We start from the raw sequence: 12,044 nt of genomic DNA on the forward strand, positions 1-12,044 counted from the left end.
CTTCTGTTAACATGACTATTGAGAGACACTCTGGGATTTTTTTCATCAAAGGCAACAAGAGAAAAATAAACTTCTAATATGGGTATTAAGGCTTCACAGCTAATACCAAGATAGTCTTACATATTTACACAGGACTTTGATTATTAAAGTTAATGTCACCTTTGACATTTTTAAATGAACTTAAATACAGAGAATTTATAATCAGGTGACACATATACAAATAAATCTAGAACTAAAATAATTCACAGTCTAACTCAGTATTTGGTCGACAACTCAACAGTCTGCTCACATTATTCCTAAAAATGAATAAATAAATAGCAGAAAGCTTAACTGTTTTGAACCTCAGTTGTTTTGTCTGATGTCATAACAGCTTCCATCAAACTATTCAAACAAGAAGCATGGAGACCAACAGCTGCAGGTCGATGCTGAGTAGTTACTAATATTTAATAACTGCTTCTATGAATAGATATAAAGCGATGCTTCCTCATCATATGAAAACAAATATGTGTAGATTCAAACAGATGTGGAGTCACTCATGGTTCTAGTTTATTGACAGTGATGTTGTGGTCATGTGACACAAGCACACACATCAGCTGGGTTTTACTAAGTGAGACGTAGTGAAGTCAGGGATGTTGCTTTTTGCACAAGATGTTATATTCTGAAAGATGTCCATCATACTGAGAATTCAAATGATCCCTTGTTTAATCAGTGTAAAAAACCCAGTTTTTCTTTTTCTCCCTTTATTTTATTTCCTTTCTGCATTTCTGTATCCACCATTATTGTTTTTTTAAATGGCAGGTCAATTAATTGTAACATGTTCATGCGATGAGGAAGAAAAGACATGAGCACAGCAGCTGGTGTGTATTGTAGACTGTTGTTGACAGTTCAGGTATTATTATATCACTGCCATTACATTATGTCTCACTGTTTAAAATGATCCAGTGTATATGACTTGTCTTGGATCTATTAACAGTTGGTAATACATGTTAAGACACTAATGATGCAACTACAGTGATGTTATAAGGAAACAAAAGCATTAAAAGAAACTCTGCTGTCATGTTAATGTGTGTTTATTCTTTATTATAAATAACATAAAGATGTTTGGAATAAGCAAACTTTGTATAAGCACATGCTGTATGATAGAGCTGCACTTCTAAGGCAGCTGAGAAGAGACAAAGAAAGTTCAGGATTGACTTGATATTGTGGAACAGACAGACACAGATAAAGAATTCCCAGTTTCCATAAGAGAGGAATTTCCCATTTCCATTCCCAGCTTTCCTCAGGGCCTAATGCAAGCCTGCTCCTGAAAGCTAGTTGGAGTGTTTAGTGTGTAGACTTTACTAAGAATGGTCAAAAAAAAAAAAACATTGAGTGAGCAACAGTTCTGTGGCCATTTTCGTTGTGCATGTGAAACATATTCAGACAAAAGAAAAAGTTAGAGCTGCATTTCAAGGCAATTCAGCAAAAGAGAGAAAGTTCATGTTGATTTGATGTTGTAGGACAAAAACACAGCACTTTCCATCTGTCAGGAATTTCCCAGGATCACTTACTGTAGAGATGCTGGGAAGTGGCAGTGCTCCTGAAAGCAGGTGCTGTGCTGTCAGTGATGAGGCAACAGTGGCCCAAGTGAGTATAAATACCAGCACATTTTGCACATTCAGCCATCAGACAGGAGAACTCAGAGGAAGTGAGAAGAGTCACCAAAAGAGTCAAAGAACATAACAACTTCAACAAGTCACTCTCTCCTAAGATGAAGACCTTCAGTGTTGCAGTTGCAGTGGCCGTCATGCTCACCTTGATTTGTATTCAGGAGAGCTCTGCCACATTTACTGAGGTAAGAACCTGACCTGAACTTATTCCGTTTGCTCATTAGCCATCAACGTCTTTCCAAGACTCTGAGTTTCTTCTTTAACAGATACAGGAGCTGGAGGAGGCGGTGAGCAATGACAATCCAGCTGTTGAACATCAGGAGACATCAGTGGACTCATGGATGGTATGTTGAGTTAACTGAATCCATTAAATGGACTAAATCAGATGGAAGTGGATGTGTTTTCCTGATGCTCTGTTCACACAAGGAGAGAGAATAAACAGAGTGAGTGATAATGTTGGAGATCACCACCTTCTCATGTCTCTTGTGTTTCACACAGATGCCATATAACAGACAGAAGCGTGGCATTAAGTGTCGCGTCTGCTGCGGCTGCTGCATCCCCGGTGTCTGTGGACTGTGCTGCAGATCCTGAGGATTCCTGCTCCAACAACCATTAAATGTTCATTTGTTTGGCTTTAGTTTTACCACTTTGAATTATTGTAACATGGTTGTAAAGTTCTGATGATGTTTCTGGATTTGGTCACACTGTAGTTAATGTGTGCTCAGTGATGTGACTGTATCATCCACATGTTATCCTACATATCTGCTGAATTATCACAATAAACTTCAATGTCACTATATTACACTGTGTGAATGTGTTCAATTATGAATATAAGTCACTGTCATATTGCCACTCTCAGAACATTGTTCCTGCTCTCTACACTCCACAGCTTCTAAATACACAACAGACTTTTTTCACAGAGGAGTTTTTGACATGTATGTACAGAACTTTCAACTATGTGAAAGAGTGACAGACTCACATCCTCAACTCAAAACTGTATTAAGCATTGTTGGCTGGATGTAGACTTTATTTATAAAGTAAATTAGCCAGAGCTTGTCCAATCAATTTGTTTATCAATGTCAGGAATCATTTTATTCTGAAAATCCCATCAGCAGCAGCCTGAACAATGCAGAGATGAAGGCAGGTGAGCTGTGGTGTTGAGATCTTGCCATAGCTTCAGGAACTTAATCAAAAATAATATTTAATTTTTTAGTTATTTGATCTTGACCTTACTTGAAATATGTTTCCCAAATCAACAAATCGAATGAAGGACAGAACAACATTATCTCAGTTTAGATTTGCAAATGGATTATATCAATTATTAAATAGCTTTGTAATACTAGATTAATTTTTCGATATATCAGCTGATTAAACTCATTTTTGGTATATGAAAATGTTCTCAGTTTTAGTCATCAAAATCCTGTTTATATAAGTGTATCTCAGTATAAAGCCTTATACCCTAATTAAAAGTTCATTTTTCTCTTGTCACTGTGAGAAAAATGCCAGACTATCACTGCTTTCTTGTTAACAGAAGAATTGTTAGTTTATGTTTTTTCAAATACTAAAATTGCCATCACTTATTATATAAATTTGTGTAAATTTGTTTTTCCTACTTGTCAAAGGGCTGATTCAAATTCGTAACTAGATAATGCAATTTCTGAAGAAATTGTGGTGGGGGTGCTGGCTCATGGAAAAGCTGAAGCTAAACTGCGTTGCTGGCTGCCGAGCAAAGTCTGAACCTGAGCCTCATTGTGCAAAATGCCAGCAACTAACATTTAAAACAGAGGTGCAAGTTAGAAGTGATAGATTGAAAGACAAACTGAAAACAACTGCTGAATGTTTCCTGAGTAAGATTGTACTGAAACTTATTTCCAGTGAAAACTATTGAAATGTGTGTGTATGTGTGTGTGTAATCCATATGTCTTGTATCCATTGTGGGAACAGTATGTAGCTGGACTTTGACAGAAATGTCAGTCAAATGTTTGATAAACACCACAGATGTCAGAGAAGTTATTTCGTCTAATCTTTCAGTTGTGTAGAGCTCGAAGACACACAGCTTACACTGACCTGATTGAAACTTTTGCTCGGCACACCTCTCCATTTAGTAAAAATTATATTATAGTGAAATTCTGAAAAGATAGAACCAAGATAATGTTGCTCTGCCTTTCACTAGATTTGTTGATTTGGGCATCACATCTCAAGACGGGTCAAAATCATGTGAAAAACGAAATATTATTTTTGATTAAGTTCCTGAAGCTATGGCAAGATCTCAACACCACAGCTCACCTGCCTTCATCTCTGCATTGTTCAGGCTGCTGCTGATGGGATTTTCAGAATAAAATGATTCCTGACATTGATAAACAAATTGATTGGACAAGCTCTGGCTAATTTACTTTATAAATAAAGTCTACATCCAGCCAACAATGCTTAACAATGCTTAATAATGCAGTTTTGAGTTGAGGATGTGAGTCTGTCACTCTTTCACATAGTTGAAAGTTCTGTACATACATGTCAAAAACTCCTCTGTGAAAAAAGTCTGTTGTGTATTTAGAAGCTGTGGAGTGTAGAGAGCAGGAACAATGTTCTGAGAGTGGCAATATGACAGTGACTTATATTCATAATTGAACACATTCACACAGTGTAATATAGTGACATTGAAGTTTATTGTGATAATTCAGCAGATATGTAGGATAACATGTGGATGATACAGTCACATCACTGAGCACACATTAACTACAGTGTGACCAAATCCAGAAACATCATCAGAACTTTACAACCATGTTACAATAATTCAAAGTGGTAAAACTAAAGCCAAACAAATGAACATTTAACGGTTGTTGGAGCAGGAATCCTCAGAATCTGCAGCACAGTCCACAGACACCGGGGGTGCAGCAGCCGCAGCAGAAGCGACACTTAATGCCACGCTTCTGTCTGTTATATGGCATCTGTGTGAAACACAAGAGACATGAGAAGGTGGTGATCTCCAACATTATCACTCACTCTGTTTATTCTCTCTCCTTGTGTGAACAGAGCATCAGGAAAACACATCCACTTCCATCTGATTTAGTCCATTTAATGGATTCAGTTAACTGAACATACCATCCATGAGTCCACTGATGTCTCCTGATGTTCAACAGCTGGATTGTCATTGCTCACCGCCTCCTCCAGCTCCTGTATCTGTTAAAGAAGAAACTCAGAGTCTTGGAAAGACGTTGATGGCTAATGAGCAAACGGAATAAGTTCAGGTCAGGTTCTTACCTCAGTAAATGTGGCAGAGCTCTCCTGAATACAAATAAAGGTGAGCATGACGGCCACTGCAACTGCAACACTGAAGGTCTTCATCTTAGGAGAGAGTGACTTGTTGAAGTTGTTATGTTCTTTGACTCTTTTGGTGACTCTTCTCACCTCCTCTGAGTTCTCCTGTCTGATGGCTGAATGTGCAAAATGTGCTGGTATTTATACTCACTTGGGCCACTGTTGCGTCATCACTGACAGCACAGCACCTGCTTTCAGGAGCACTGCCACTTCCCAGCATCTCTACAGTAAGTGATCCTGGGAAATTCCTGACAGATGGAAAGTGCTGTGTTTTTGTCCTACAACATCAAATCAACATGAACTTTCTCTCTTTTCCTGGATTGTCTCAAAATACAGCTCTAACTTTTTCTTTTGTCTCGGTTCACAAGAACGAAATCTCTCTATTATAATTGACACGTTAATTGACCTTAACTTTAACAATCAAAGTACTGTGTAAACATGTAAGCCTATCTTAGTTGTAGCTGTAAAGACTCGATACACTAATTAATAGCTTCCTTATGTACCATATAATGAAGAACTGAATATGTTTAACATGCACAATGAAAATAATGGGGGTTTTTTGTCATTATTAGTAAAGTCTACACACTACACACTACTACAACTAGCCTGTCTGCAATGGAAAAGTCTCAGCGATCACAATGTTTCCTCACTCTGATGTTTGATATGAACGTTAACTGAAGCTCTATCTGCATGATTTTACGCACTGCTGCCACATGATTGGATGATTGGATAATTGTATGACTAAGCAGATGCATAGTAATAATAAAGTGCTTGTTGAATATATATTAGCAGTTGTTAATAGCTCTCATGACATATGACCCAAACGCACTGAAAATACTCAAATGAATTATAATTATATTTGAATTTTGCTCATCACTTCATTGATTTGTAATTGCAAAATAAAATGATTGTGAATAAATACTTAATCAATTGTAAAATAAATAAATAGAATTACAAAAGAAATAAAGAATAAATATATAAAGAATAAAGATATAAAGTGATCAACTGTGCGCCACTGATGATAATGAACTCAGGGGTCGCTTGAGCTACCTTGTGCAACAACAAAAATCCCCCACTGTACCTTTCCTGATATCTCTGCTGGGCTGTGTGGCTGCTTCACGTCAGTCAAACAACAATATGAATGTCTCCGCATCTGTTGGAATCTAACCAAACATTTTTTTGTTTGTTTTGATTTTGAAACATTAACCTAATATTCAAATTACCATTAGAACCAGCAGATTAGGTGCAGTTACGATCGATAAAACACTAAAATGTCATTTTATTGTATCATCATTTCAGCTTCATAATGCATGGCATTTATTTAATTTATTTACTTAATCATAGCTGCGATGGAGACACTGCATGGTGAATGGAATAGTGTGAGTGAAGCAATGCTGCAACAGAAGTTAAAGCAATGATCTGATTGAGGTTTCTATCAGTCGGCACATTTTAAGGTAGAAAATTGAGATCCCTGTCTCCAGCTTAAAGAAAGTTTAGGTTAGGTTCAGTATGTAGGCTCCATGCTTCCACATTTCAATAGTTATTCTCAGTGTTAAAGAATCAAAGAATGTTTTTGTGCCTGGCTGCTCCGTGTGGACGTCAGAGTCTATTATAACATTACCTGATGTGATACTGTCCCTGTTTTTCCAGCACATGACTGTGGGCAGACATTTGAGAAAACAATAGAAAGACACTGAGTTAAAAAGATGAGACAGACACTGGAAGAGGAGCAAGAGAAACAGGGGACAGCATAAGAGAGCAAATGAGGACATGGTTTCCTTGTGTTGCAGATTTTGTTTTTTTGGCCATTTGTATGCCTTTATATGATAGGACAGTGAAGATAGACAGCAAACAGAGAGCAGGGGAAAGAGTCAAGAAACACACCTTGTGTTATTGCTCTCATGAACTGTCTGGTAATTGCACTGCAACGCTTTCACACATTATATATTAGTAAGATTCAAGTTTATTGTGAGTAGTATCAGCAGATAAGATCACTGAGCATACACAAACTACAACATGTCCAAATCCACTAACATCCTCAGATATTTACAGCCACAAGCACAACTGAGTTGTAAAATTGTGGGAATCCCAGTCTGGTTGAGAAATCCTCAGATCTTGCAGCAAATACCAAGAACTCACAGCAGCGGTAGTGACGACAGCACAGACTGGGGCAGTGAAGCTTTTGCCTGAAGTTATGTGGCATCTGTGTGAAATACAACAGACGTGAGAAGGTGTTCATCTCCAACACGATCGCTTACTCTGTTTATTCTCTTTCCTTATGTGGAGAAAGCATCACGGCGCTGTGCAGTGCAAATGCATCCACTTACAATAGAATTAGCTGATGGTATTTGGCTTAATTCATTCAGTTAACTGAACGCGTCCCCTGATGTTTCTTGATGTGCAGCACCTGGATTGTCATTGCTCATGTATGTTAATGTATGTTAATGAAATTGAGACATTTAGGAATAATGTCTCAGAGTTCTGACAAATATCTCATAGCTAATGAGCAAAAGAAATGATTTTAGGTGATGTTCTTACTCCAGTGAATGGGAAGGCTGAGCTCTCCCGAAAACAAATAAAGGAGGGCTTTAACCACAAGCTTCTATTGGCCGCACACCAAAATACACAGACAGGCAAAGTGTATCTCAAGCTCAGGCAATGGTTGGAGGGCCGTGTACGCTGGTTGTTACAGTCAGTAACTTTCGACTTCTGCCTCTCAACTGTCCCTCTTGCATCCAAGTAACAATCAGCAAGCCGAGTAATTCACAAAACGCTTCTGCTAACGTGGTTGAGATGAAAAGAACTCAGGATACTCAGGGTTAATGTGGTGGAGGAGGGGCCAGACTCTCCAGAATCTACCACCTGAGGCATCCTGTTGTCACCCCTATTGCCCCTGACTGGGACAGAGTGTGAGCATCATTTGGCCAGACCCCCTCCTCTGAGCTCTAATGTGGACATGGGTTAGCTGCAGGCGCTCAGGAGCTTAATAATAGTTTAATAATGAATCAAAGATGTAAAAGGTTAAAATGTAAGTTGGTCTGTATCTTCTAAAACAGTTATGGAAGAATAAGTGTCTTCCGAGCACAAACACAATATAACACAAAGGCCTTAATGTTTAGCTTGGATATATTATATATTCGTTTAATATGAAGTGAAATTAAACTATGAAAGGGTCATCATAAAATCTGGCTCTGTTTACCTCTTAACCATCTGTGTCTCCAAAATGATTGGAGACATAAGTACGCACATTCTCCTGTCAAGTTTGTTTTTTATAAATCTCAGCTTTCCACGGGAAGTGACATACGCATGTTTCAAGCCCTGCTCTGTGTATATGCAGCGGTTTTAAATGAGGCCCCAGCACAGCAGACAGATTCACCTCAGCAGGCACCCATCACTCTCTCCCCTGGTCTCGGGGGTCCCGTCTGTCCAACTTTCAACATCACCCTATGCGCTTTCCCACCTCATTTCTGTTCCCAGCTTTAAATTTAAAAAAATCTAACTTCTCAAATTAACTTTTACTCCTCTAACAGTTTGATTGCCACTAAAACCACCACATAAAAAATATATATTATACCTCTCACATCAATACCTTCAATACCACATGCAGATTGGTGCCCTGGGTCTTTAGATCTTCCTTCAAAACTGGGCCATGGCACTGACAGTGTTGATATATACATATATATATATATATACATTTCTATGTGTGAATAAGCATGAGAACTGATTATCACTTTTCAGAATCAGAGCTCTGATTAGTTGCTATAGGGTGACCAGACGTCCTGTTTCCAGGCACAGTCCCTCTTTTTTGGTGGCCTGTTTAAACTGTGAATTGAAAACAGACTGGAGAGAAAGACGGGCAGCAGATTGATTGGGTGTTCTTGCAGAACTAGAGGCTGCAGTTTCAAGTTTCATTTGTTGGACCTAGTTTTTTTCGCAATACTGCCACCTAACAAATTACACAACAGCATTTTAGTAAGAAGATGGACAACAAATAAAGTGTGAGTATGACACCTCATACATATTAACTAATTACTAATTACTTTATTATCAACCATGCTCCACTATAATAACAAAATTTTATATTATTATTAAAAATACACAATTGCTTGTTTTGGCCAGAGAGGGCTGGCTGCTAGCTATAGCAGCTTCACAAATTAAAAGGTTAATGACCTAAAGCCATCAAAGTAGAGTTATCCAATCAGATTTTCCTTTTATTCTTGTCTCTAGGCAGAGAAAGGGTTAGCTGGCTCACTCATTGGTTAGGAGTTCATAACCAGGCAGTAAATTAACGAAAACAAACATACCTAAAGTTGAAACTTGAAAACATTTTTTTCATATTGGAAGTTGTGAAGAAGAAGTTGCCCGACTGTCTGCAATGCAAGTCACATGACAATAGGTGGCACAGGTTTCCACTGAATTTTCTGGGACGGTTGACCTTCACCATAGTTTATTACAGTACAGCAGTTACCATGGTCAAAATATATGAAACCAGGACTGCCCCCCTTTTTTATTTCAAAGATAAAAATATTGGATATTCAAATGACACTGTATATCAACCACCAGACAATAATCAAAACTCCACATTGACCGTCAGTCAATATATCACTTTCATTTCAGAAATCCTGTCACCGTAGGGTTACTGCTCTTTGTAAACTTGAGATTTTGTTAACGCTGTAAGCTACAGGCCTCTGGTAGAGTTTTATTATCTCTTCCAAAGTTTGTGTTTTGCCCCTGGCAGCAAAGACCAGTGTGACTCAGCAGAAAGCACCATCAGAGAAAATATGATGGGTATTGCAGTGGAGCAAATATTTAACCCGCTGTTCCTTCTTTTCTTCCATTGTGCGCTCCTTGCCTTCTTTACCTCTTCATGTATGGCAGTTGGTACTACAGTTGTGAGCTGTGAGACATTTTGACACAATACTGGGAACTTTGCCAAAGCATGTGTAACACAGGAAGAAAATCCAATGGGAGACCATTGTAATTAGTCCAATAAATGTTTTCACTTGGATGTATTAGAAACAAAGCGGGGCTTATTATGGCGCGCATGGGTTTTATTGTGAGAGCTTGTAAGCGGATGATGTCTTCTGCAAGGGGTCAAAGGGCACTGCTTTTCTGTGGCAATGAAACAATTTAACAGGAGCCCCCCGCACAAAGAAAACCTGGGTACTGCTATTTTGGATGCAAGAAAATGTGAAACTGCTTCTCTATTTCCTATTGTGAGGATGTAATAAATGCATCAGTGGATTTTGCTTTAATTGAAGTTCTTTTTCTCCTTTTCCAATAACTGATAAAACGATATATATAACAGACACCACTGCAAAGGCATGCTGGGTTTCATTTATTTTTATTATCTGCTAAGTAAAATGGATGCTTATAACTTTCATTAAATCCACAACATAGCACTGATGCTTGCGAGGACTTTCCATAAAAATTGCTCAGGGAGGCTATTTAAATAGAATTACAGAGCTGAAACTGTTACATGTGTTTAATACAGTGCACCGTGCACTGCCATGCTCATTACTGAGCAGGCTAGGTAGCTTGGTTGGGTCACATATATGCCCAGAACACTGTTTTGTAACCTGTAATACCTCCGATTCATAGATGCAGACCTACGCAGACACACAGTCCTGACGGCATGGCTTTGATGGGCTGGGGCCAGCAGTCAGGGCCATAGATGTGGCTTTCTGGAGGGTGTCAGGGGGAGGCTAGAGGGGGCAGAAAGGGGGTCAGGCACATTCACCACTGGGTGTCGGCCAGCCCAAATTGCTGCCACATGAATGACTTGTGCACTTGTGATTAAGAAAATAGAGGGATTGGAGATGCAGTAGACGGTTTCCTAGTAATCCGGATAGGCAGGAGCTCTGAGTAGACCAGTAAACAGAGAGTAAACATGAGTGCATCAAGTGGGGTGACTGGGTGTACAATATGGCATTGATGAGTGATATGTGAGGCCATTTGCATTGTGGTCACCATGTGGTAAAACCTACAAAGAATCCAGTCAGAGAGCTTCCATTGGCCTCTAATTTGCTATGTCCTGTATTCGTTAATTAAGCCACAAGATAGCCAGTCAGACTCAACAATTTCTTCTTTTTTTTTTAATTTTTTTTTTCCCTCTCTTTGCTTCCTGGGAGGTGATATATTTAGCTGTCTCGTGTGGCCCTGCGGGGTGGTTGTTTTGAGGTGACAAAGCTGTCTGTTGCGGCCTGCTCGGTCGCAGCCTGTCACGCCTGTAAAAATGTTTGTGAAGTGAAAAACCCAGAAAACTGTGGTCTCGTGCCAAAAAAGGGTCTTCACTCACTCTCTGTGCGTAATGACAGAGCAACACGCAGGCCGCACTCGCTGACAGTGGCGCGCTGGTCGGTCCACTGTGAAGTCACTTGACTCCTGAGCATTAAACAAACTTCTTTTTCATTCTAAGCATTATAGCAGAGAGTGAACATCTGTGGGGGGAAGGAACTTATTTGTGCATTACCCATCTTCTGTCCAGATCTCATTAAACATACCTAGACTACAATTAGCATGGAATCTTAATTTGCCTGGAAAGTTAATTAATCCATATAACTTTCAAGGCAGGCTCGTAAAGACCTACACTCGTATGGCTGTAATACGTTATTGGAGACATTTGCAATGGAAATGCTTAGTCTTCCAGCCACCCAGGAGTATTTAGTAAGCAAAATGGCCTTTTCAACACCACATCTTGTCCCCTTTTCAAATTCTTGACGCCCACCACTTATTCCAAGCAGGCGGTCAAAATGAGGCACACTGGAAATGGCTCCTGTTTTATCCATGTTGCTTTACACCCAGCTTTTATAACGTAACGTGGCAAGCATTACACGATGAGCGACTAATGATATATTTTCTCAGCTGGAACGTGGGAATTGCACCGCGGACCCAAAACAGTGTCGAGTCTCAGTAAATTAGTGTGTGCTGTTAAGTGAAAAGTGAACAGCTCACCAGAGCTGTGCTGGCTCCGGGACCCACAGGGAAGCCTCTATATCTAACAGTGGGAGGGGGAGCCACAGGAGATATTGAACCTATGGGGGAAGGAAGCCCACTGTCAGCGAGAAGTCAGCGCGAGTC

The 12,044-nt window shown here is 39.4% G+C and overlaps 2 protein-coding genes across 2 annotated transcripts; one reads left to right on the forward strand and one right to left on the reverse strand.

Moving 5' to 3' along the window:
* The first annotated feature begins 1,650 nt into the window (after window positions 1-1,650).
* Window positions 1,651-2,451, forward strand: LOC111227639 (hepcidin-like). Its single transcript, XM_022753223.1, has 3 exons — window positions 1,651-1,834; window positions 1,916-1,993; window positions 2,148-2,451. Exons 1-3 carry the CDS (start codon window positions 1,751-1,753, stop codon window positions 2,238-2,240), a joined length of 255 nt encoding a protein of 84 aa, XP_022608944.1. The 5' UTR covers window positions 1,651-1,750; the 3' UTR covers window positions 2,241-2,451.
* A 1,839-nt stretch (window positions 2,452-4,290) lies between these two features.
* LOC111227671 (hepcidin-like) lies at window positions 4,291-5,080 on the reverse strand. The gene is made up of 3 exons (XM_022753289.1): window positions 4,908-5,080; window positions 4,749-4,826; window positions 4,291-4,594 (listed from the first exon to the last, which is right to left on the reverse strand). The coding sequence occupies exons 1-3, from the start codon at window positions 4,989-4,991 to the stop codon at window positions 4,502-4,504; spliced, it is 255 nt and encodes an 84-aa protein (XP_022609010.1). The 5' UTR covers window positions 4,992-5,080; the 3' UTR covers window positions 4,291-4,501.
* Window positions 5,081-12,044: the final 6,964 nt, after the last annotated feature.

Source organism: Seriola dumerili, unplaced genomic scaffold, assembly GCF_002260705.1.
Source record: "Seriola dumerili isolate Sdu_G_001 unplaced genomic scaffold, Sdu_1.0 BDQW01000191.1, whole genome shotgun sequence".
NCBI lineage: Eukaryota > Metazoa > Chordata > Actinopteri > Carangiformes > Carangidae > Seriola > Seriola dumerili.

Bases quoted from the DNA above. Each gene is read 5' to 3' on its own strand.
- LOC111227671 (XM_022753289.1), bottom strand. From the start codon at position 4,991: ATGAAGACCTTCAGTGTTGCAGTTGCAGTGGCCGTCATGCTCACCTTT. The intron at 4,827-4,907 runs GTAAGAACCTGA...CTTCTTTAACAG, and splicing joins GCTCTGCCACATTTACTGAG to ATACAGGAGCTGGAGGAGGC. The intron at 4,595-4,748 runs GTATGTTCAGTT...TGTTTCACACAG, and splicing joins CATCAGTGGACTCATGGATG to ATGCCATATAACAGACAGAA.
- LOC111227639 (XM_022753223.1), top strand. From the start codon at position 1,751: ATGAAGACCTTCAGTGTTGCAGTTGCAGTGGCCGTCATGCTCACCTTG. The intron at 1,835-1,915 runs GTAAGAACCTGA...CTTCTTTAACAG, and splicing joins GCTCTGCCACATTTACTGAG to ATACAGGAGCTGGAGGAGGC. The intron at 1,994-2,147 runs GTATGTTGAGTT...TGTTTCACACAG, and splicing joins CATCAGTGGACTCATGGATG to ATGCCATATAACAGACAGAA.